The sequence below is a fragment of the Pelobates fuscus genome, chromosome 4 (genome assembly GCF_036172605.1).
Source record: "Pelobates fuscus isolate aPelFus1 chromosome 4, aPelFus1.pri, whole genome shotgun sequence".
NCBI lineage: Eukaryota > Metazoa > Chordata > Amphibia > Anura > Pelobatidae > Pelobates > Pelobates fuscus.
This window is the reverse complement of record NC_086320.1, coordinates 225,142,932-225,170,228: the sequence shown is the minus strand read 5'-3', so window position 1 is coordinate 225,170,228 and position 27,297 is coordinate 225,142,932. Positions and strand designations below refer to the sequence as shown.

The 27,297-nt window shown below is 43.3% G+C and overlaps 2 protein-coding genes across 2 annotated transcripts in view; one reads left to right on the top strand and one right to left on the bottom strand.

Moving 5' to 3' along the window:
- LOC134608803 (uncharacterized) overlaps positions 1-27,297 on the bottom strand; it is a 233,460-nt gene that overhangs the window by 99,434 nt on the left and 106,729 nt on the right. The window lies entirely within an intron of this gene.
- The window catches only part of LOC134608802 (NACHT, LRR and PYD domains-containing protein 3-like), a 243,579-nt gene that overhangs the window by 186,947 nt on the left and 29,335 nt on the right, over positions 1-27,297 (top strand). The window contains exons 11-12 of the mRNA XM_063451911.1: positions 19,634-19,804; positions 23,297-23,467. Of these exons, the coding sequence (XP_063307981.1) occupies positions 19,634-19,804; positions 23,297-23,467 (342 nt within the window). The remainder of the gene's footprint in view (positions 1-19,633; positions 19,805-23,296; positions 23,468-27,297) is intronic.

Sequence of the window (27,297 nt, the reverse complement as noted above, 5' to 3'; positions counted from 1 at the left end):
GTATTGAACCCTTCCGCGTGAGATACGAGAATCGACGATGGAGTTGACCTCGTACTCCTCCTGGCCCTCAACCTGAACAGAGTGAGGAGATGAGGCCTTGGAGGAGAATCTGTTACAGATTAGTGGTTTCAACAATGAAACATGAAAAGAATTAGGGATACGCAAAGCAGGAGGAAGTGCTAAGCGATACGCCACAGGATTAATTCGGGTCAGAATCCTGTAGGGCCCAATGTAGCGAGGAGCGAATTTCATAGAAGGTACCTTCAAACGAATGTTTCTAGTGCTCAACCATACCCTATCCCCAGGGACAAAACTTGGAGCCGCCCTTCTGCGTTTATCAGCGTGTTTTTTGTACAGTACGGAATTATGTAGGAGAATTTGTCGAGTCTGATCCCACAACTTCCTCAGATTGGCAACATGAACATCAACCGACGGTAACCCCTGGGAAGAGGGAACCGAAGGAAGAATGGAAGGGTGAAAGCCATAATTCATGAAGAAGGGGCTAGAGTGAGTTGAATCGCAAACGAGATTATTGTGTGCGAATTCTGCCCAAGGAATCAGACCGACCCAATCGTCCTGATGTTCAGACACAAAACAACGTAGGTATTGCTCAATTTTTTGATTGGTACGTTCAGCAGCTCCGTTAGACTGAGGATTGTAGGCGGAAGAAAAATTCAATTTGATGCCTAATTGAGAACAGAATGATCTCCAGAAACGTGAAACAAATTGGGAGCCTCTATCAGAAGTAATTTCAGAAGGTATCCCATGAAAGCGGAAAATTTCTTTTGCAAATATCTCCGCCAATTCAGGAGAAGTCGGAAGTTTAGGTAAAGGTACGAAATGTGCCATCTTGGTAAACCTATCAACCACCGTGAGGATAACAGTGTGCTTTTTCGAAACAGGCAAATCCACAATAAAGTCCATCGCCAAACAGGCCCAAGGTTTCTCTGGAACCTCCAGAGAATGTAGAAGGCCACAAGGAAGCGAATGCGGTAGTTTAGTCTTAGTACAGACCTCACAGGCTCCGATAAAATCCTTAATATCCCTCCGTAAAGAAGGCCACCAGAAATCCTTAGAGATCAAGGAATATGTTTTGCGGACGCCCGGATGGCCAGCCACCTTACTCTCGTGAAGACACTGTAAGAGCTCCAGTTGGAGTTCAGGAGGAACGAAGTGTCTAGACGCAGGAGTCAGTCTAGGTGCCAGATGCTGCAAGCTCCTGATCTGATCAAGAAGCGGAGAATGGATTTTGAGAGTTGTGTTAGCGATAATGTTACACTTAGGTACTATAGAGGACAAAACCGGCTCAGATATGGCAGAAGGTTCATATTGGCGAGACAAGGCATCAGCTTTAGAATTCTTAGAACCAGGCCTATATGTGAGTATGTAATTGAAGTGAGTGAGGAATATAGACCAACGGGCCTGTCTCGATGATAATCGTTTAGCCTCCCCAATATAGGATAAGTTTTTATGATCCGTCAAAATAGTAACAGGATGCAAAGTCCCCTCCAATAAATGTCTCCACTCCTTTAAAGCCATGATAACCGCTAGAAGTTCCCTGTCACCAATGTCATATCTGCTCTCAGTGCCAGATAATTTTTTGGAAAAGTACCCACATGGATGTAATGGTTTATCCACACCCAACCTTTGGGACAGAATGGCACCTATACCCGTCTCAGAAGCGTCAACTGCGAGTAGGAAAGGCAGAGTAGTATCAGGGTGAACTAAAATTGGTGCGGAAGCAAACAGCTCCTTGAGAGTCCTAAAAGCCAGAAGTGCTTCAGTAGACCAATTCTTAGTGTCAGCCCCTTGTCTGGTCATATTGGTGATGGGAGCAATGATAGAGGAGTATCCCTTAATGAAACGTCTGTAAAAATTAGAGAAACCAATAAATCTCTGAATAGCCTTGAGACCCTTAGGTAAAGGCCAATCTAAAATGGATTGGAGCTTCTCCGGATCCATTTCAAACCCCTCTCCCGAAATCACGTAACCAAGAAAGGTAGTTTGGGATTGGTCAAAGCTGCATTTCTCTAATTTGCAGTACAAGCCATGCTGAAGAAGTTTGTGCAAAACCCTTCTGACCTGTCCGTGGTGAGTCTCAATATCCCTGGAATGTATAAGTATATCATCGAGGTATACAATAACACAGTCATGTTGAAACTCCCTAAGAACTTCATTAATTAGATCCTGAAATACCGCCGGAGCATTACAGAGACCAAAAGGCATTACAGTATACTCATAGTGCCCATAACGAGTATTGAACGCAGTCATCCACTCGTTTCCCTGCTGAATTCTCACCAAGTTATAAGCACCTCTGAGATCTAACTTAGTGAAAATCTTGGAACCCTTTAATCGATCAAAAAGCTCGGTGATCAAGGGGATCGGATATGCATTTCTAATGGTTATCTTGTTCAGGCCTCGGTAGTCAATGCAAGGTCTTAAAGAACCATCCTTCTTTTTAACAAAAAAAAATCCAGCCCCAGCAGGGGAGGAGGATCTCCTAATGAACCCTTTGTCTAGGTTTTCACGAATATACTCCTCTAAGACTACGTTCTCATTCGTAGACAAAGGGTATACATGGCCCCTGGGAGGCATAGTACCAGGAAGTAAATTAATTTTGCAATCAAAAGGCCTGTGTGGTGGTAAGGTATCAGCCTTTCTTTTGTCAAATACCGCCTTTAACCCCTTAAGGACCAAACTTCTGGAATAAAAGGGAATCATGACGTGTCACACACGTCATGTGTCCTTAAGGGGTTAAATCTAGATACAAGGACGGTATCTGTACTTTAGTAGAGTCGGTAGAGTTATTAAGTGTGTTAACACTACAAAGGGGTGAGACTTTCCTTAAACAACTCTCTTGACAACCCTGGCCCCACGAGACTATTTCCCCTGATTTCCAATCTATAATGGGGTTATGTCTCTTGAGCCAGGAGTATCCCAGGACTATGGGAACAGAGGGAGATGAAATGAGTAGTAGAGATATCTCCTCCTTGTGTAGAATGCCAGTAGTTAAGTTAAGAGGTGTGGTTTCCCGGAAAATCACAGGCTCAACTAAAGGTCTACCATCAATGGCTTCAACAGCCAAGGGTGTCCTTCTTAACTGGGACGGGATAGCGTGTTTGGTGAGAAAAACTTGGTCGATAAAGCTCTCAGCAGCTCCGGAGTCTATCAATGCCATAGTCTCCAAAGTTCCCCTCTCCCAAGTTAAAGAGACGGGTAATAGAAGCCTGTGTTCTTTGTAGTTATGAGTAGAGGACAAAATAGAAACACCCAAGGCCTGTCCTCTAGAGAAACTTAGGTGCGAGCGTTTCCCGGACGACTGGGACAATTCAAACGTAAGTGACCTCTGACTCCACAATACATACACAGTCCCTCCCTTCTCCTGTACTGTCTTTCCTCTTCTGAGAGGCGAGTAAGGCCTATCTGCATAGGTTCTGGAAACTGTGGAGTTTTGGTTTCAGGGCTTTGAAATGATGGAGCTAGTCTAAAGGAAGCTCTACCGGTTCTATCTCGAGTGTTCTGCCTCTCTCTTAGACGTTCGTCAATGCGAGAAATAAAGGAAATTAAGTCCTCCAAGTTCTCGGGAAGCTCTCTCGTCGCTACCTCGTCAAGTATTACATCGGATAATCCGTTTAAAAATACGTCTATATAAGCCTGTTCATTCCACTTAACCTCTGCCGCCAAAGACCTGAACTCTAGTGCGTAATCCACAAGTGTTTGGTTGTCTTGTCTAAGGCGCAACAGTAATCTAGCTGCATTGACTTTCCTGCCAGGGGGGTCAAAAGTTCTTTTAAAAGCAGCTACAAAGGCATTATAGTTATAGACTAATGGATTATCATTCTCCCACAACGGATTAGCCCATCTCAGAGCCCTCTCAATGAGTAAGGTGATAATAAATCCCACCTTTGCCCTATCAGTAGGGTAGGAACGGGGTTGTAGCTCGAAATGGATACTGATCTGGTTCAAAAAGCCAAGACACCTCTCAGGAGAACCAGCATAACGTACAGGTGGGGTAACTCGGGAAGAAGCACCTACAGTGGCTACCTCTAGTCCTGAACCCACAGGAGGAATAGAAGTATTACGCATCTCCTCAGGTGGATTAATAGGACGTGATAGTAACGCCTGTAGTGCTAGTGCCATCTGATCCATCCTATGCTCCATGGCGTCAAACCTAGGATCAGGAGAACCAAGCTGACAGTTTGTACCTGCAGGATCCATGGCCCTGTCGTAATGTCAGGATCGGGTCAGGGATCCAACACGCAGGGTACAAAGAGTAGCAGATACGTATACCGGACCTTAGAATGGCCGGACTTAACGTAATACTACGTATAGAATGGTCAGGAACAAGCCGAGGTCGAGGGAACGAGAAGACAGGTAAGCGAGAGACAAGCCGGGTCAAGGATAACAGAGAAGACAGGTAAGTAATAACAAAGCCGGGTCAGAACCAAAAGACAAGAGAATACAAGAGCACTGTGTGACTAGGCTGACTAGAACCACGACAGGGCAATGAGCAAATGCTGAAAGCTCTATTAAATACCCTGTTAAGGTGAGTAATCACGCCTCCGCCGAGTGCTGATTCGTCTCCGGAGTTTGATTGGCATGTCGGACTGAATTTGCGTCATGACGTCGATTATTGAACGTCACGTCACAAAACGGCGTCCTCCACTCGCGGCCGGCGGTAAACAAGCGGAGGGACCGCGAGGAGCGAGAGGAACATGCTGTCTGCAGGGAAAAACGTCTAAGAGACAGAGACCGCAGGTACCCTGACACCTTGGTCGTCTTCTCAGCCTACACCTTCTGGGATTACCCGTCTGTTCAGCATGTCGGTAGCTTGCCAGTCCGACGTACGTGTGCTTGGTAAGTGAGTATCCTGCTCCGGTCGGCTTGTGGGGCGGCTGAGAGGTTGTCTCGCTGGTTTTGACACGTTGCCCCGGACCGGCGTTGGTGCTGTGGGGTGCGATGTTCCATGGCTGTGTTGGGCAGGACATCTGTCGGCGGCTTGATGTTTTAGCCGATTATGTTGTTTCCGTGGTTTTCGCCATTTTGGTGGGATCAGGGTAGTGCGGGACATCTGTTGGCTCGTGGGAGGCTTCCCCAGCCGTTCCTTGTTTCGTGCCTGATCGCCTTGGTCTAGTGCCCGTGTGGCCGCTGCTTGCCCTGCTCGGTTTAATAGCATGGCCCAGAAGCGGTCGAGTATGGCTTCCAGAGTGTCCGGTACCTCGGTCTTAGGGCCCTCTGGGACAGGCTGTGGCAGTGTTTGGCCTTCTGTTGCTGGGCCCAGTGCCGCCGCCATCTTGGGTCCCTGCTTTCCCGCTTTCACCAGTAAAAGAGCAGGTTGTTGTTTATAACCCATTTTGGAAATAACCCATTTTGAATAATCTGGGTTGCCTATATTTGAAAATGGTATGCCATGATGAGGTTAGTTCACATTCCTGGGCTACCATATGGTCCCAAAAGGCAACATAGACCCAGCAAACCAATCTGGCAAACTGAATTGGGCAAGCCCCATATTTACCCTGTAACATTCCAAAACACCATAAAAACTGTACATGGGGGGTATTGTTATACTCAGGAGACTTTGCTGAACACAATGAAATCGATGAAATCACCAGTAAAAGTGCATTTTTTTGTGAAAATAAATGCAAAAAACAAATATGAACGCTAACTTTGGCAACCGTTTGTGGCTAAGTGGTTACTACAAAAGACTGGACATACCCCATTTTGAATACCCTGGGTTGTCTACTTTTTCAAATGGTATGTCATGGTGGGGTTAATTTTCATTTCTGGGCTGCCATACCGTCTCAAAGGCAACATAGCCAATCTGGCAAAAAGCAATTTACAAAACAGAAATGGGAAAATCTTATGTTTGACTGTGTAACTTTTCAAATCCCCATAAAACCTGTACTTGAGGGGGACTGTTGTACTCGTGAGACATTACTCTACCCAAATTAGAGCAGTAAAATGTATTCTACTGATAATATCATCGGTGAAATGGCAGTTTATGTGTGAAAAATGCAAAAAAATAAATATAAATGCAAATTTTGGCCAGGGTTTGAGACTAAGTGGCTTCTTAAAAAGACTTGAAATACCCCATTTGAATACTGTGGGCTGTCTACTTTTACAAATGGCATGCCATGATGGGGTTATTTTGCATTCCTGGGCTACCATATGGTCTCAAAAGGCAACACAGACCCAGCAAACCAATCTGGCAAATTTCAATGTGCAAACATTGGAAAGGTGAAATCCCTACCACTGTAAGTTTGCAAAAAAAACTAAAACCTGTACATTGTGGGTACTGTTGTACTCAGGAGATGTTGCTGAACACATATTGGGGTGTTCTCTGTCAGTAACAAATAACGGGAACTGAGAATCCATACCTAAAGTACAATGTGAGAGAAAAATGGCACAAAAAAATGGCTACCCAAAAGTTCGACAAACACTGGTGGTAGAATTAGACACACCTATACATGGGTGGTATCACTGTATTCAGGAGATGTTGCTGAACATATTGTACTGTATTTTTTGGCAGTAACCCATAAAGTTCTCAGTACATATATTTAAATTGCTATGTGTGTCCATGAAATTACCAATTATTATTTTTGTTTTAAGGTTGCATGAAAAGAGTCAAAATATCCTAAGTTTAATACTTTAGGTCAGCATTTCCCAATTGGTGTTCCGCGTAACCCTAGGGATCTACGAGAACAAAATTGGGTTTCCGCTGCATTTCGCCACATCCAAGATGGCTGCCGCCACCTTCTGTTCCCGGAAGGTCGGAAACAGTAGAGATTGCGCAACCGCAATCTCATAAGAGATCGCTGGAGAACGATCTCAATCCCGCCTTGCCGTCAGCCCACCTTGCCGCCAGAGCCCGCCCTAGCGCCCGCCTTGCCATCAACCAGCCACTTAGACTTAGCTCGTCTGTGAGAGAACACGCTCAGCCGTCAGCCAGCCCGCCCAGCAGTCAGCCAGCCAGCCCTGCCGTCAGCCATTTTCTATTACTCGTGGTAGAGGAGTGATAGAGAGTAGTGATGTACCGAACTGTTCACCGGCGAATAGTTCCTGGCGAACATAGCGTGTCCGCGTTCGCCACGGCGGGCGAACACATGCGCGGTTCGATCCGCCCCCTATTCGTCATCATTGAGTAAACTTTGACCCTGTGCCTCACGGTCAGCAGACACATTCCAGAAAATTAGCAGCAGACCCTCCCTTCCAGACCCTCCCACCTCCTGTACAGCATCCATTTTAGATTCATTCTGAAGCTGCATTCTTAGATAGAAGAGGTAAAGTGTAGCTGCTGCTCATTTGATAGGGAAATTGATAGCTTGGCTAGGGTTACTCAGTGTCCACTACAGTCCTGAAGGACTCATCTGATCTCTGATGTAAGGACAGCACCCCAAAAAGCCCTTTTTAGGGCTAGAACATCAGTCTGCTTTTTTTTTTTTTTTGTAATTGCAGTTGCCTGCCTGCCAGCTTCTGTGTCAGGCTCACAGTGGATACTGTGCCCACTTGCCCAGTGCCACCACTCATATCTGGTGTCACAATAGCTTAACCTTGCATTTAAAAACAAAAAAATGTTTTTCACTGTAATAGATTGAATAGCAGTTAGTTGTCTGCAAGCGTCTGGGTGTCAGGCCTTCAGCGTGTACTCTGCCAACCTCTGCCAGTGTACTTTGCCACTCATATCTGGTGTCATAATAGAGTGCCTTTAAAAAGAAAAAAAAGTTTTTCACTGTAAGCTAATAGCAGTCAGTGTCCTTAAAGCGGGTGTCAGGCCTTCAGCGTGTACTCTGCCAACCTCTGCAAGTGCACTTTGCCACTCATATCTGGTGTCACTATAGCGTGCCTTTAAAAAGGAAAAAAGTTTTTCACTGTAAGCTAATAGCAGTCAGTGTCCTTCAAGCGGGTGTCAGGCCTTCAGCGTGTACTCTGCCAACCTCTGCAAGTCCACTTTGCCACTCATATCTGGTGTCACTATAGCGTGCATTTAAAACCCCAAAACTTTTTCCACTGTTAAAGATTGAATAGCAGTTAGTTGTCTTCAAGCGGGTGTCAGGCCTACAGCGTGTACTCTGCCAACCTCTGCCAGTGCACATTGCCACTCATATCTGGTCTCACAGTAGCTTGCACGCATAGTACCACTAATCCAAACAAAAAAGACAGGCAGAGGCAGGCCACCCCGCAGGGGCCATCGTGATCGTGGTGCTGTGATTCCCTTTTGCCCTAGAATAATGCCCAGTTTTCAGAGGCCACGTACCCTGAACTTGAAAAGTTCTGAGGACATAGTTGACTGGCTAACACAGGACACCCAATCTTCTACAGCTTCCGCTCGGAACCTTGACGCACCATCCTCCTCCAGCTTAGCTTCGGGCACCTCTCAAGATACCACTCACCCGCCTGCCGCCACCTCCAACACTAGCACCACAGCCGCTTTACTTGGTATGTTAGAGGAGTTATTTACACATCCGTTTGGCAATAATGGTTGCGCATCACTCATTTCTTCAGAGGATGTAGATAACAGGGATATGTCTCAGGCAGGCAGCATTACACACATGGACGTACGGTGTGATGATGATGTTGTTGTACCCGCTGCTGCTTCCTTTGCTGAGTTGTCAGATACAAGTGAAGCGGTTGATGATGACGATGCGTCCATGGATGTCACGTGGGTGCCCGCACGGCAAGAAGAAGAACAGGGCGAAAGTTCAGATGGGGAGACAGAGAGGAGGAGGAGGAGACGAGTTGGAAGCAGGGTGAGGTCGTCGCAAGGAGCTAGTGGCACAGTCAGACTGCATGCATCGGCACCCGGGGTCAGCCCGACAGCACGCCAATAAACGCATGCTGTGTCCACCACCAGAATGCCGTCATTGCAGAGCTCAGCAGTGTGGCATTTTTTTTTGTGTGTCTGCCTCTGACAACAGCGATGCCATTTGCAACCTGTGCCAAAAGAAACTGAGTCGTGGGAAGTTCAACACCCACCTAGGTACAACTGCTTTGCGTAGGCACATGATCGCACACACAAACGCCTATGGGATCAACACATGAGTACAAGCAGCACACAAACTCAAAGCTGCCATCCTCCTCCTGGTCCAGCATCTTCAGCCACGTCAACCACTGCTGTCCTCCTTGCCCCCTCTCAACCATCCGCCACTCCGTCTCTCGCCTTGAGCAGTTCCCGCTCATCTGCCCACAGTCAGGTGTCTGTCAAGGACATGTTTGAGCGTAAGAAGCCAATGTCAGAAAGTCACCCCCTTGCCCAGCGTCTGACAGCTGGCTTGTCTGAACTATTAGCCCGCCAGCTTTTACCATACAAGCTGGTGGAGTCTGAGGCGTTCAAAAAATTTGTGGCTATTGGGATACCGCAGTGGAAGGTACCCGGCCGAAATTTCTTAGCACAAAAGGCAATCCTCAACCTGTACTCGATTGTGCAAAAGGAAGTAATGGCATGTCTGGCACACAGTGTTGGGGCAAGGGTCCATCTGACCACTGATACCTGGTCTGCAAAGCATGGTCAGGGCAGGTATATCACCTACACTGCACATTGGGTAAACCTGCTGACGGCTGCCAAGCATGGAATGCGTGGCTCTGCAGAGGAGTTGGTGACACCGCCACGACTTGCAGGCAGGCCTGCTGCCACCTCCTCTACTCCTCCTACTCCATCCTCTTCCATAACCTCCTCGGCTGAGTCCTCTTTTGCTGCTGCGTCTTGCTCCACATCAACGGCACCCCCCCAGCTCCCCAGGTACTATTCCACATCCCGGATACGGCAGTGTCACGCCGTCTTGGGTTTGACTTGCTTGAAAGCAGAGAGTCACACCGGACAAGCACTCCTGTCCGCCCTGAACGCACAGGTGGAAAAGTGGCTGACTCCGCAGCAACTGGATATCGGCAAAGTGGTTTGTGACAACGGAACAAATTTGTTGGCGGCATTGAAGTTGGGCAAGTTGACACATGTGCCGTGCATGGCACATGTGTGTAATCTGATCGTACAACGCTTTGTGCATAAGTACACAGGCTTACAGGACATCCTGAAGCAGGCCAGGAAGGTGTGTGGCCATTTCAGGCGTTTCTACACGGCCATGGCGCACTTTTCCGATATCCAGCGGCGAAACAACATGCCAATGAGGCGCTTGATTTGCGACAGCCCGACACGTTGGAATTCAACACTCCTAATGTTCAACAAGAAAAAGCCGTTAACGAGTATTTGTATGACCGGGGTGCTAGGACAGCCTCTGCGGAGCTGTGAATTATTTTGCCACGTTACTGGACGCTCATGCGCAATGCCTGTAGGCTCATGCGTCCTTTTGAGGAGGTGACAAACCTAGTCAGTCGCACCAAAGGCACCATCAGCGACATAATACCATTTGTTTTCTTCCTGGAGCATGCCCTGCGAAGAGTGCTTGATCAGGCCGTAGATGAGCGTGAAGAGGAGGAGTTGTGGTCACCATCACCACCAGAAACAGCCTTATCAGCATCGCTTGCTGGACCTGCGGCAACGCTGGAAGAGGATTGTGAGGAAGAGGAGTCAGAGGAGGAATGTGGCTTTGAGGAGGAGGAGGAAGACCAACCACAACAGGCATCCCAGGTCTTTATGTCCCTGGACGCCGAGAAGGCGTTCGACAGACTGCATTGGAACTTTCTGAGAACTGTTTTACAAAAATTTGAATTCCCACAACAATTCCTATCCGTAATCTCAGCACTATACTCCAAACCATCAGCACAGGTGGCGAATGGCGGGTTTGTATCCAACCAGTTAAGCTTATATCCACACTGTACAGTCACCACCACCGGCCGCTAGATCCACGAACACTACCATTTGTGAAAGCATGGGAATCGGAATTAGGGAGACAGTTAACAAACGAGCAGTGGTCATATATAATGTATGAAAATAGGAAACTCACACTCAACACAGCCCATCTAGAACTAGCAAGGAAAATGCTATACCGCTGGTACCTAGTACCAACACGTCTAAAACACATAAAACCCACGCACACAGGGATGTGCTGGAGGTGCAATACAGCCAAGGGTACCATGTTACATGTATGGTGGGAGTTTGGGGTCCTGGGGCCACTGTGGACGGCCACACAGACCCTAATTAAAGACACTACAGGAGTGGCTCTCGCAGCACTACCTCCTACAGTATATGCCACCCAGCCTTGCAAAATCATCAAGATACCTAATATATCACATTATCTTAGCAGTTCTGCTGCATATTAGCAGACACTGGCAAAAACAAACAATTCCCCATATCCAGAGTTGCATAGCACATATTGAAGACACAAAGAGGTATGTGATAATGGCCAGATCCAACAACCCTCCGCAAAAATTTTGGACAGAGGCATGGGAAATATGGGACCGATATCAACAGCGACAAGGGACAGCCCACTCACTCCCTCCGCTACAATCCACTGAATAAACGCTTGAGAAAAGGGAAATGTGCACCTTCCCTATGGTTATAACTCTGACTACAGACCGTCCCTACCCCCTAAGAGCTGAACGTGATCTACAAGGGCAAATTCTTGAGGCCGAAGTGCAGGCCTACAAACGGGACTAAACTAAGGGACTACTCCCCCCCCCTCCCTCCCTCTCTCTCTCTTGCCTCCCAATACCTTCCCTGTATTACAACCAAGTTGTTACACCCCCAAGTTAGTAACTCTTTCCAAGTTACGGAGCTAAGCACCAGGGAGATGCAGGTTATTTATAGCTAAGAACTTCTTGCTACCAGCAAGGAGACAGGACAATTTATAGGTATACCTTTTATGTGTACAGCATTTAGTAGGATTTATAAGACCTATACTATTCCATGTAATACTACTCTAAGCAATGTCATTGTGTGCAGAACCCGCCTGGACACTGGGCATTGGAGAGGCCTGGCTGCCTGCCTCCTACCTGCTGACTATGGCCCCTGGAAAATTGGTACGTTTAAAGAACTATATTTGGGCAAGTAACATTTTATACTACTGCTACTGGACCTTTAAGGGCCATCCGTGGACCTATTGGGACTTTTTGGGATAATGTACCTTTAAGACTGTGGAGCATATTACAGTAATACTGCCTTTAATATTATGTATGTATTTATGTGTTCAGTTAACCTGATAGAATCACTCCATTCATTATATTGAGTGAAACTACCGAACAACCAGACCACCCAGGAATAAGTGTGCCTCCAATTACCGTTTGCAACAATGTTGCAAACGGGTAATTGGCAATCAGTGCAGTGTGGTCTTTGTCCTCTGGGTGGCCGCCATTCGGGAAACGAACACGTGGCGGCGGCCATCTTAAACTCCCGAACAGCTGTGTTTTGCCGTCGAGTGTCTGGAACTAAAATCGGACACTCGACTAGGCAAACACCGCTGAGACCTCCAGACTTCCAGTATTTCGTGTGGACACTACCGTACGTCCCGCCGTTCGGTAGAAAGAACCCCACGAACTAGGGGATTCATTCGATTCCTCCTTAGGCTCCATAACCCAGGCAATTCGTATGTTTTTATTCCCTTGTCTGTGACCGACCGCAGGGCCAAAATGCATGGAACTGTTTTCGGATACTTTACCCATGCGGTCGGTCAAATCTTTGCCTGCTGATAACTCCCAAACCCCTGGTCCGATCTGGGTGATTTTTGAGTATGTTGCTCACCCAGATCAGGGCTATCAGAGGATACCATTTTTAAAGGGGTATCCCTATGTTTAGGGGTACATACAGAAACCCAGGGAATTTGTGTCTGGAATAATGGGATTATGTGTCACACTAAGGGGAGGGGATGTGTGGGTTGCAACCGTGATGCTATTGGATATTTTACACCTCCCCTGTGGGCAGTCTTATATGTGTAAGATGGAAATAAAAGCCAGGCTGGATGTGCCAGTCCAGAGTTCCTGTTTTAACCCTCAAAGTGAAGTGTCGTCTCATTCTTGGGGGAGGATTTATTGTATGCTGTTCCAGTTTGACTGCTAGGAGTGTAAACCTATTCATATGGTTTCCTATTCAACTGTCTACAGCATTCATATGCTTATGCTCATACACACACATTGCACTCATACACACACATTGCACTCATACACACACACTGCACTCATACACACACTGCACTCACACACACACTGCAGTCATACACTGCACTCATACACACACTGCACTCATACACACACACTGCACTCATACACACACACTGCACTCATACACACACACACTGCACTCATACACACACACTGCATTCATACACACACACACTGCACTCATACACACACTGCACTCATACACACACACACTGCACTCATACACACACACACTGCATTCATACACACACACACACTGCACTCATACACACACACTGCACTCACACACACACTGCACTCACACACACACTGCACTCATACACACACTGCACTCATACACACACACACTGCACTCATACACAAACTGCACTCATACACACACTGCATTCATACACACACTGCATTCATACATACACACTGCACTCATACACACACTGCACTCACACACACACACACACTGCACTCACACACACACACACACTGCAGTCATACACTCACTGCACTCATACACACTGCACTCATACACACTGCACTCATACACACTGCACTCATACACACACACTGCATTCATACATACACACTGCACTCATACACAGACTGCACTCATACACACACTGCACTCACTCATACACACTGCACTCACTCATACACACTGCACTCATACACACACTGCATTCATACATACACACTGCAGTCATACACACTACACTCATACACACTGCATTCATACACACACACTGCACTCATATACACACACACTGCATTCATTATATACACACACTGTAAATAAATATTCAATTAATATAATATTTTTGGGATCTAATTTTATTTAGAAATTTACCAGTAGCTGCTGCATTTCCCACCCTAGTCTTATACTCGAGTCAATAAGTTTTCCCAGTTTTGGGGGTAAAATTAGGGGCCTCGGCTTATATTCGGGTCGGCTTATACTCGAGTATATACGGTAACTGCTATTCAATCTATTACAGTCAAAAAATTTTTTTATTTTTTTTTAAATGTACACTACTGTTACACCAGATATGAGTTGCACTGGTGTGACACTGTGCCCTGGCAGGCCCTGAAACGCACACTCGTGAAGGAAACTGACTGCTATTATATTACAGTCCAAAAAGTTTTTTTTTTTTGTTAAATGCAAGCTATTGTGACACCAGTGAGTGAGTGGTGGCACTGGGCAGGCCCTGAAACGCACACTAGTGAAGGAAACTGACTGCTATTATATTACAGTCATAAAAAAGTTTTTTTTGTTTAAATGCAAGCTATTGTGACACCAGTGAGTGAGTGGTGGCACTGGGCAAGTGGGAACAGTATATGCTGTGAGCCTGACACACAGGCTGGCTGGCAGGCAGGCAACTGCAATTACATTACACAGAAAAAATAAAAAAGCAGACATGTTCTAGCCATAAAAAGGGCTTTTTGGGGTGCTGTCCTTACATCAGAGATCAGATGAGTCCTTCAGGACTGTAGTGGACACTGAATACACTAGCCTAGCTATCAATTTCCCTATCAAATCAGCAGCAGCTACACTGTCCCTATTCTCACTAAGAATGCAGCTTCACAATGAATGTAAAATGGATGCTGTCCAGGAGGTGGGAGGGTCTGGGAGGGAGGGTCTGCTGCTTATTGGCTGGAATGTGTCTGCTGACTGTGAGGTACAGGCCAGGGTCAAAATTTACTCAATGATGACGAATAGGGGGCGGACCGAACAGCGCATGTGTTCGCCGTCCGTGGCGAATGCGAACAAGCTATGTTGGTCAGGAACTATTCGCCAACGAACAGTTCGGGACATCACTAGTTAGAGATCCTTCCTGGGTCATGGATGCCTAAAATGCATCCAAACATTCAGTATCTCCTACCTCTGCATGCAGACACTGAACTTTCCTTACAGAGATTCATTGATTATCTGTGAGGAAAGTTCTGTGTTTGAATTGTGCAGGCTCCGCCCCTGATCTGCCTCTTTGTCAGTCTCAGCCAATCCTATGGGGAAGCATTGTGATTGGATCAGGCTACCACTTCTGCTGATGTCAGCAGGCAGTGGGTAAATCTAAAGAAAACTCCAGACTTGAATACAAGTAAGATTTTACATTTTTTAGGAAGGCATGAGGGGACCAGGGTGGCTAGATGGTGGTTTTAACCCTATAGGGTCAGGAATGCATGTTTGTGTTCCTGACCCTATAGTGCTCCTTTAAAAAATGCAAAACCCGAGATGGTGAGTTTAAAAAACTTTTGGGCAAAAATGAAATGAACTGGGTATTTCTACTAAAAACCCTTGCACCAAACGGTCTAAATGTAGACATTGCTCTTTTTAATTTTTATTACCAGTGTATAACTATGCATTGCTCACATTAATTGTATTTACAGATTGTCATATTTGAGACATTTTATTTAACAACCTGTCCACTTTTATATCCCAGGACCAACTGATATACCGTATATACTCGAGTATAAGCCGAGTTTTTCGGCACATTTTTTCTGTTGAAAAAGTCCCCCTCGGCTTATACTCGAGTCAGTGTCTGTATTATGGCAACTTACATTGCCATAATACAGACCAGGACCACCGGGCTCATTACAAGCACAGCGGTCCTGTTGGGGGCCGGCAGGAAGTGTTTACTTACCTTTACAGCAGCTCCATGCAGCTCCCACGTTCAGCTCACAGTGTAAGTCTTGTGAGACCCGCGGCCGCCAGAGCCAACACTCCACGCGGTACGCAGACCGCAAGATTTACACTGTGAGCTGAACAGGGGAGCTGAACGGAGCTGACAGGAGTTGCTGTAAAGGTAAGTAAACGCTTCCTGCCAGTCCCCCCACTGCACAGCCCATGCACTGGACCACTAGGGATTGCCATAGCCCCCCCCCCCCCCCCCCATCCTGACCAGGTATTAAGCAGGGAGGGGGGACAAAAAAATATATATTTTATTTATATAAAATTAAAATAAATAAATAAAAATAAAATAATAATATTAAAAAAAAAAATAAAAAAAAAATATTAAAATAAAAAAAGAAAATAAAAATGCCCTCCCCCACCCAGTTTACACACACTACACAAACACACACACTCTGCATTCACACAAACAGATTGTGTGTGTATATAATGCACACACTCTGCATTATTTACACACACACTCATACAAACACACACTCTGCATTATATACACACACACTTTTCATTATACACACACACTCATACAAACACACATTCTGCATTATGTACACACATACACATACAAATACACACTCTGCATTATATACACATACACTGCATTCATACAAACACACACTGCATTATATAGACATACACAAATTCTGCATTCATTATATACACACACTACACAAACACACACACTGCATTCATTATATACACACACTACACACAAACACACACACACTCTGCATTCATTATATACACACACTACACAAACACACACACACACTGCATTCCTTATATACACACACTGTAAATAAATATTCAATTAATGTAATTTTATTGGGATCTAATTTTATTTAGAAATTTACCAGTAGCTGCTGCATTTCCCACCCTAGGCTTATACTCGAGTCAATACGTTTTCCCAGTTTTTTGTGGTAAAATTAGGGGCCTCGGCTTATATTTGGGTCGACTTATACTCGAGTATATACGGTATGTACTTTGATTTGATCTTATATTTCTTTATCATAAAACATTTTTTTTTCATTATTTCACAATTATATATAATCCTCAGTTGTATTGCTAATAGGCATTTTACTTATCACAATAGTGTGTGTGTATATATATATATATATATATATATATATATATATATATATATATATACACACACACTATATATATATATATAAAACAGAAGGGAAGGCTGCTCTCCGGACTTTTAAAACATAAAAATGTATTCAATTATCATTAAAAAACGACCAACGTTTCGGTCCCCGCTCGGGACCTTCCTCAGGGTCAAAAAAATAGAACAGCAAAACAATTCTATTTTTTGACCCTGAGGAAGGTCCCGAGCGGGGACCGAAACTTTGGTCGTTTTTTAATGATAATTGAATAAATTTTTATGTTTTAAAAGTCCGGAGAGCAGCCTTCCCTTCTGTTTTTTCTACATTACTTGGAGCTCTGGTGGTGCGCCCGGCATTGGACTACCTTTCAAGCGTGAGTGCAGGGGATACATCTATTTTATATATATATATATATAGTTATTTAGATGCTAATAGCTTTATTCACTATACTCTGCTAATATATATATGTTTTTGCTTTGTTTTTAATAATATGTATTACTATTTTGCTCTGTTTAAAACGCTTTAATATAGACAGTCTCTTTTTACCCTGCCCCCCTACCCTACCGTAGCATTTGCTCTCCCTCCTTCATACACACACCCCCAAGCCACTCGCATCATGAGAACTCGCCCCTCTCACATCATCAGAAACAAATTTATGCCGATACTGGTGTCTCCTTCAGGAGGTTCGCCCAAGACGTGCCCTCCCACGTCATACAGATACACATATAAGAGGGTCGCGCCATTAGGACGCGCGTTCCAACTACATATCAATACGCCCATATTTTTCATCACTATTCTACCAAGATCCCTAGTGAAAATGGCCGCTGACCACATGACCTCTTTTCTATCATAATAGATATACTTTTTATCCCTTGTTTTAGATAATTATCTATTTATTTAAAACATGTACACACTCCTGTTTCTTTAAATGTATGTGTATAGGAAATTCCAAGTTTGTTTTAAATATATTAAGTAATTATAACGTCATTTTGGCGCAATTTTTAAAATTACACAGGATGTTTTATTCCCTTTATAACCCCATGCTTGCTAGGTTCTGTTTTCTACTCCTCCACTTGAAAAAGCCTGCTGGCGAAACACATTGTGGACATTTTAATAACTGTGTTGTATTTTATTAAAGGTATTTAGGTCACTTCCTTTCTGTGACTTGCCATTTTACTTTTTTAATTTACTTTTTAATACTTTTTTACCTGGCTTCTGAGTTTATTTATAATGATGAGCTTGCACCCTCTGAAGTCAGTCAGCCAAAAGGACGTTCTTCCTAATTGCTTTGCATCACAGCAGTGCAGGCACAGCGAAAAGCATTGCAGGCAGTGGAGGCAGAGTCCCACCAGTTTTTATGTGAGGGAAAAAAATATTTGAAGTAGTTTAGGACCACAAAGATATTTTTTGTTGGGTGAGGGGGGTAAGCTAAAAAATATTGGTAAAAGTAGATTAACATACCCCAGCCATTGTAGGTCATTGTGTGTCTGTGTCTATTCAATTGTGCAATAGGTTTCAGTTCTGCACTGCCCCTTCTCTCATATTGGTGGCTGTCTGGAGAACTTCTTCAAAGCAAGTAGGCATGTCAAAAATAGGGACATATTTCAAATCTATCCCGTTTCAGCAGATTTTGCGCTTGTCTAGTCTCCTTTAAGAATGCATTTTATGGGGCTTCCATTGAGTTGCCATTCGGGCAGCAGAACCAGCATCCCTCATTGGAGGCAAGCTATAGCTATTGCTATTCAGGGGTCCTCATTGGCTCATAGCACCAGGGATGTTTTTTTACAGTTACCAGAGGAAAGAGAAGCAAGAAGCTACCTTAGACGTAGCAGAGATGTTGGATTAAGATATAAATATATCTATATACATAACCAGGGAAGCTCAATAAGGACAAAGGAAGGGAGAGAATTGTTTTGACTTTTCTAACAGTCAGTGCTGATAGTCACTAATAGTTCTATTAACTTGTATTGTTCATTGCATAGTGTTTATTGTAGCCCACCATCTTCTTTAAAATACTAATTGAATCAGTGTAGCTGTGACCTAAGATACTCATGCCCTGGCTAGTTGAAAAGTTATGAAGCTCCCTACTGCAGGACTGTGGCTCTGACTCTGAGGACTGAGCTGATTCTGATTTCAAACAGTAATGTTTCTTCTGTTAAACATTCCAGCTACTTCTTGGCTCTATATAACCACTGCTGATTCTTCATATTGCCTAGTGCCAAGGTAATAAGGAGTATTTTAACCCTGTACACACTGTGTTTTGAGAGCTAATATGAGTACCCAACATTTTTCATAGCAGCAGTAAAAACATTTATTAGATAGTTAAAGTTGTCAAAGCAGCATCAGTACTGAGGACGAAATCAGAAAACGAAGACCCATGTACGTAAATTCAACTTGTTGCTCCCTCCCTCCTGTGCCCGCCATGTGTGTAGGCCTCTGACATTTGCTGAGTGGATTATGCTCGTAATATTGCTTGGGTGGTATCATATTGTTCCTCTCTGTGTCATCCCACGTTTGGTGGCCTTTTTGTCATGATCGCTGTTTTGGCTGTTAAAATCTGCTTTATTCGTGATTGCTGCAGGAGCTGCTATGGCTAGCGTCCTCTCAGCTCTGCGGTCAGGCCCCGCCCCCCTTGAACATGATAAAAAGGCCAATTTGCAATTCTAGACTTACAGTCTGGGGATCATGGAGAGTTACACACATATACTATTTTGGCTATCTTGACTATTTATGAATTAAGCTTATAATTATGTTAATTATGATATGAGTGGAGTCCCATTATTGTGTTCATCTCCTCTATCTCCAGGTTGGATTCTTGTCTTCTAACCTCATCATGCTGTGAGATTTTCTATTCTGTCCTTGTTATCAATCGATCCTTGACCGAACTGGATTTGTCGTGGAATGATCTACATGACTCAGGAGTAAAACATTTGTGTGATGGTCTCAAGAATCAAGGATGTGTGCTGAAACAGTTGATGTGAGAACAAAACAATTATTTGTATCAGAATAAGTGGCAACAATGATCCTGCTTTCCCAGCAGTCCATGCAAGCCATGCATAGAACATTGGCAGTTAGAGCCACAAAGGGTTTGGTGTAGTTTAATTGTTTTCTTAAAGGAAGCTTAGTGCTACTCCTCCTGTGACAAGCAGTTGCCTGGCCTCCAAGGCACTGTACTGGTCTCTGCCTAACACAATGTCTCAGAAGCAAACATGTCCCCAAGTTTATAGAAAACAATCCTCCTCAATCAGAATCCAGAACAGCGTAAGATTTTATTCCTAGCGTCACACCAACAAAGCATTCAATTACTAGAATGAAACTAATTCCTATTGTGGCCTCATGAAATTTAGTCCTGTAAGAAAACCAAAAAAAGTTTGGTGGTCCTCCTAATAATTTTCTGAGTAAGTTTCCTTAGAAAAAAATCATCTGTAAGCACTAAAATGGTAGATGGGTGTGAATGCTTCAAAATATCACCTATGATAAGCTTCAAGGGACACTATAGGAACCCTTGCTTATTAGTTTCCCCTCTGGGCTGATATATATTGATATACTTTGCTATATACATTTCAAAGAAGCCTATTTAACCTGCAAAGCAGAGTGCTAAAGATTCCCTTGTTAAGAACTGAGTAAAAGCGTTGCCTCCAAGCTTGTTGTCTCCATACTCCTTATCCACCCTTTGTGTTGGTTGTAGATAAGGAAAGAGGCATAGCAGTGCATTTGCTCCCAAAACCTGTGACAAATTAGAGAGGTTAGGCTTATCAGATGCTTTTTCCACTGTAAACTGCACACAGCAGAAACCCATAGTGAGGGTTTTCTTGATTTATAAAGATGTTTTTTTTTTAGAGAACTTTTAATCATTATATTGTCTTGTTTTGTGCTGTCTTTAACCCATATATTAATCTGCTCTCCTTCTTTTGGCATTGTCCATGCTCCCTTTCAATATGCTACTGTCATACCCATCCTAAAAAAGCCATATCTTGACCCTTCATCCCTATCTAACTACCTTTAGAACAAGAACGACTTGTCTGTACCCATCTGACATGCTTTCTCAACTCTGACCCTCTCCTCAATCCTCTTCAATTTTGCTTTTTCTCTCTCCATTCTACTGAGACTGCTCTGGTTAAATCCTAAGGCCTCTACTCCATACTAATTCTTCTAGACCTCTCTGCTGCCTTTCACACTATCCATGCTTCAAACACTTCTCACTTTTGGCTTTCACAACACTGTCTTTTCATAGTTTTCATCCTATCTCTCTCAATGATTCTACAATTTTTCCATTTACTTTATGCTGCCTATCTTGGCAAACAATTAAAGGGAAACTCCAGTGCCAGAAAAACGATCCGTTTTTCTGGCACTGGAGGGTCCCTCTCCCTCCCACCCACCAATCCCCGGTTACTGAAGGGGTGAAAACCCCTTCAGTCACTTACCTGGGACAGCGGCGATGTCCCTCGCCGCTGTCTCCGCCTCCGCGACGCTCCTCCTTATGATTACGTCGGCCGGTGGGCGAGACTAATCTCGCTCACCGGCCGAGGAGACCTAATGCGCATGCGCGGAAATGCCGCGCATGCGCATTACGTCTCCCCATAGGAAAGCATTGAAAAATCATTTCAATGCTTTCCTATGGGGTTTTGAGCGACGCTGGAGGTCCTCACACAGCGTGTGGACGTCCAGCGACGCTCTAGCACAGGAAACCTGTGCTAGAACCCAGGAAGTGACCTCTAGTGGCTGTCTAATAGACAGCCACTAGAGGTGGAGTTAACCCTGCAATGTAAATATTGCAGTTTATGAAAAACTGCAATAATTACACTTGCAGGGTTAAGGGTAGTGGGAGTTGGCACCCAGACCACTCCAATGAGCAGAAGTGGTCTGGGTGCCTGGAGTGTCCCTTTAAATCTTGGTTTGGTTTTCACTACTATCTGAATGCCAATGACACCTAGATATACCTCTCCTCCGGTGATCTCTCTCCTGCAGTCCTAGAACGTGTCACCAGTTGCCTCTCTTCCATCTCCAATTGGGTATCATCACGATTACTATAACGCAATCTTTCTAAAAGTGAACTTCTTATATTCCTTCCTCATAATATAAATCCTTTGCTGTCACTCTCCCTGCAAGTTGATGGTACATGCATCAGCCCTTCCTTGCAAGCTTGCTGCCTTGGTGTTAACATTCATTCAGACCTCACATTTACATTTCATATCCAGTATGTTGCCAAATCCGGTCAATTCTTCCTTAAAACCATTATCCGCATTTGCCCCTTTCTAACCAAAGATGCTACTACACAGTTTGTCACCCACTGATGATCTAATGATTACTGCAATTCTCTCCTAATTGGTCTCTCTAGAAAACATAATGACTCCCTACATTCCATAATAAATGCAGCTGCTAGCCTTATTTTTCTTTCCTCTCATGTGTCACCCCCATGTCAATCATAACACTGGCTTCTTGTACCCTATAAGATTCAATTCAAAATACTAACTCTTTCCTTCAAAGCTCTCAAATACTCTATCCTCCGCTACATTTATTAACTAATTCATACATTCACCCCTTCTCTGCCGCTCTGCTCTGTCGGAAGACCTTCACCTGTTCTCCTGTCTCGTATCTGTACTGCTAACTTGCGCTTGCAGGACTACTCACAGGCAGCTTCGTTCCTATGGAGCAGTCTGCATTTTCCCATCAGACTCTTACATTGCCTTCAATCCTTTAAGAAGTTACTTAAAACCCATTTCTTCAGAACAGCATGTGGCTTCCAAAGGTTACCATCACTTAAACCTATCTCTTATTCTCTCAACTTAAAGTGTCTTCACTCCCCTTCTCTCTCACCTTCTAATTAAGCCACGGTCCCCCACACTGCCCTTTCTATTGTGTTGGTATACCCCACCTACTCTATTTTGTAAGCTTATTGAGGCAGGGTCCTCATCAACCTGTTGTTTCTGTTGATGTGTGTAATAGTGTGTCTCATTTATTTATTTATTCCCCCCCCCCCCCTATAGAAGTGTAAAGCACTCTCGAATGTGTTGGTCCTATGTAAATGCCAATAATAATAATAAAAATAATAATGTATTGATTGCTTTAATTCATACACTTCATCTTTAGGTTAGAGCAATTTACAGATTCAGTGCAACGTTTTCTACTTTATTTCTCATTCCCTTTATCTCACGCTGATTTTAATCAAATCTGAACACAGCAAATGGAAGATAAACAATGACTAGGGAAGAAATTTCTAGTTTCGAACAGTTTGGACAGAATATTTGAAAAAAATAAATTGGAATTCCCAAGTGAATTACAGCAGCATATAAATGAAGTGGGCCCTGTGTAGTTTCTTTCGTTATAAATTTCAAGAGCCTTATACATAAACATTAATTATAAAATAATCTTCCACAATATTTAAGTATCTTATTTTGCTTTTGAATTTTATTAAATCTGAATTGCAAGTAACAGATCACATTGTATAATATGGTGTATATTTTTGCAGCTTAGAAGATTGTGGTTTGACATCCAACTCTTGTGAGGATTTACACTCTGTTATCATTACTAACCAGTCTATGACTAAGCTTAACCTGGCTGCGAATGAATTCAAGAAACCAGGGATACATCTTCTTCGTCAGGGTCTCAGACATCCAAATTGTACCCTGCAAGAGCTGAGGTAGGAACTACAATATATAGTTTATAAACTCCGCCTTTCAAACTAAGTCATGTAAAATATATTAAATCCTACTTACATTTAACTATTTAAAATACTGAGTGAAAATTATTTGAAGGAGCACTTCATACACATAAAGCACTTTAGCTTGCTGAAGTGCTTTATGTGTAAAGAGCGCTTCCCCTTTTTCATTTTACAAGTATAGATTTCAAAAGAAATTGTCACTTTTATAAATTAACCTTGTTACACCTCACTGACTGTCAATCAGACAATCGATTCTGTTATTTCCTGGTTGCTTAGCTCAGTTGAGCGTAAATCAAGAGTGCAAAGATTTCTCGTTGAGCTGCATTGGTAAGCCTGTGATTGGACAGGTGAGGGCTTGCAATGATTACAGACAGCAGATCTGCATCTTTTTCAAGCAATTTTATTTAGATATACCCCCAATAAAAAAGTGCATAATTTAATGCATGCATGCATGGCACGGTAGGTATATCTATTAAATGGGTTTTGTTTTTTAAAATTTGTGTAGTGGAGTGTCACTTTAAAGTGTAGAGAAAAAGATGAAAAAAACTGTGTATAAAAGGCGCTTATAAAATATTGAAAAACGTGTAGATGCTACAACACTCTTGTGGGGGCCCCTCACAGCCACCTCAAATTGTAGAAACAAGAAGAAAGGTAGAAAAGCCAGAGGCAGTTCACCTATATGAGTGGAGCATATAAGCATATAATCAAGTGCACTATTCTTCATTAAAGTGTTTGTTTAACCCCTTAAGGACCAAACGTCTGGAATAAAAGGGAATCGTGACATGTCATGTGTCCTTAAGGGGTTAAACATGCAATAAATGGCACGGTTTATGTAATGTTATACATACTTAAAATATTATTGTTCTGTAGAAGAAATCATAAAACATGAATTAAACACTTATGTTCTTCAAAAAGAAACAAACAATGATGCATAAATAACATATTAGACAAGCATATTAAATAATACATTAAACAAAAGGTACAAATATTTGTACCACAAAAGAACTAAGACACCTAAGGGGGGCAGGGAGGACTTTCCTAGTCCAATCCTAAAAACGTTATTTTATAATAAATCTTGTTCAAAACATACATTTCCTATTGGGGACCAATCTATAAGGCAAAACCACAAGTTATAATACATATCAATGTCAGGTAATATATGATTTGGGGACAGAATTCTCTCTTTAGAATATGTAAACCAAATATCCCAGATCTTATTGTATTTTGTTATATTACCATCATTATAATACACTGCTTTTTTCATTACCCCGTGGTAATTCACTTGTGCTTTTATTTATTCTATGCTGGGAAATTCCTCCTTTCTCCAATATCTAGCCATACATAGTTTCACTTCCATTAGAATATCAATAACCAGATAGTCTAATGATTTAGCTAGCTAGGAAAGATCAAAATGAAAAAGAAATCGCTCTAAAGTTAAAGTAATATCGATTTTCAAGTCTAAAAAGATTTTTGAAACTTTCGCTTTGAGATTATTTAGAATCAGACAGTCCCACCATATATGTTTTAGTGTACTAACATTTCTATTACATTGGAAATGCCTAACTTAAAGGGACACTGTAGGCACCCAGACACTTCAGCTTATTGAAGTGGTCTGGGTGCAATGTCCCATGACCCTTAACCTTGCAATAGTAATTATTGCAGTTAATGAGAAACTGCAATAACTACTATTCAGGGTTAACTCCACCTCTAGTGGCTGCCTACCAGACAGCCAAGTAGAGGGCTTCCTGGATTGAAACGGATGTTTGGTCCATTATCTGACACTGGACGTCCTCATGCTCTGCAGAATGAGGAGCGTGGGTGGAGCCTGACTCAGCACCAAGGGACATCGGAGCTGGATTCAGGTAAGTGACTGAAGGGGTTTTAACCTCTTCGGCGCGAGGGAGGGAGGCAACTATAGCAGCTGTGTAGTAATGATAAGGCAGCCCAGGTGATTAATTTCAAGGACCAGGTTAAAATGGAGAATCTTGGACAGAAGTGTTTTTTTGTTTTCTTTAATAAATTAGTATTTAGACTGATTTACAGAAGAGGATAACGTGCAGTACACTAAGATGCCATTTCAAAAAGGAGAGAAAATCATCAAAACATGCCACTATGTTACAATTTAATTCAGTAAGCATTTTACCCATTTGTGCACACTGCCTAGGACTGGGACTCAGAGTCCTCTTGAAAGTTGTAACTATTGCAGGATTTCAGAATCTTGGCAAGTATAGCACTTGAGTCCAAGACAGTCTTGCTTTTGCTTAGGACCATTTATTGGAGCTGGTTGCAAGCCCAGTGTAATAGGTGTAAAAGTAGATATTTGTAGGTGCATTTGCAGACCCTCTCTCTACCAACAGCCTGCTGGAAGGGACTACAAAATAAATTTTATTAAGTGGAACCATAACATTTAGTCACATACTGTTTTTGAAATGGCATTTAGAATTGGATTAAATCAGGTACAATGTTTAGAAGAAATGGAATTAGAGCATCCAGAATATGTATGATTGCCAGGTTAGGCAATATGAAAGGGACATACTAAAAGGAATGACAGATTGGAATGCCCATAGACTTTAACAAGGCAGTGGAATGCCCATAGAGAATAATGGAAGTAAAAGGAATGCCCATAGAGAATAATGGAAACTAAATATTTCAATTAGAGATAAAACTATAAAACATATGAAATAAATCTTTTGCTACAATACTCTCCAGATTCAGTGTAGTTTTTTTAAATTGAGATTAGGTGGGATTGTTAATGTTTTCTATGGAATGACAAGGGTGAATGACTAAAGAGAATGCCCATAGACTATAATGGAGGCAACACATAAACTAATTCATAGGTAAATCTGTGTTATGTAGCAAATTCATCTTTACCACAGGTGTTCCCCAAGTACAGCAGTAGATTATAAAATTAAAAGTAACTGGGATTATAGCTCTTGTCTATGGAATGACAGGTAAATGATACAAGGGAATGCCCATAGACTATAATGGGAAGCAATATGTGACTTGGAATCTGAACCGTGAAACATATCAAGTAAATCTTTTGCAAGCTTACTCTACGAGTTCAGTGGCAATTTTTGAAATTGAGTTTAAATGGGATCATCATTATTTTCTATAGAATGACAATGGTGAATGACTAAAGAGAATGCCCATAGACTATAATGGGAGGCAACACATAAACTAATTCATAGGTAAATCTGTGTTATGTAGCAAATTCATCTTTACCACAGGTGTTCCCCAAGTACAGCAGTAGATTATGAAACTAAAAGTAACTGGGATTATAGCTCTTTTCTATGTAATGACAGTTAAATGATACAATAGAATGCCCATAGAATATAATGGGAAGCAATATGTGACTGGGAATCTGAACCGTGTAACATATCAAGTAAATCTTTTGAAGGCGGGTGGGGGCCCCAAAGTAAAATAAGGGGGTTGGGACCTATTGTCCTCCCCCCGTCCCCCACTCATGAGCGGCGGGTGTAGGCCCTAAATTACAATGGGGGTGACCTACTGTCCTCCCCCCGGCCCCCACCCCTGCGTGGTTGGTGGGGGCCCTAAACAAGATTGAGGGGGGGAGTGGGGATCTACTGTCCTCCACCCTCGGCCCCCTCCCCTGTGCGGTGGGTGGGGGCTCTAAATAAGATTGAGGGTGGGGACCTACTGTCCTCCGGCCCCCACCCCTGAGCGGCGGGTGGGGACCCTAAATTTAGAATAAGGTGTGGGGACCTATTGTCCTTTCCCCCCGGCCCTCACCCCTGCGCGGTGTGTGGGGGCCCTAAATAAAAATTTACCCCTGTCACCCCTCTCCCCCC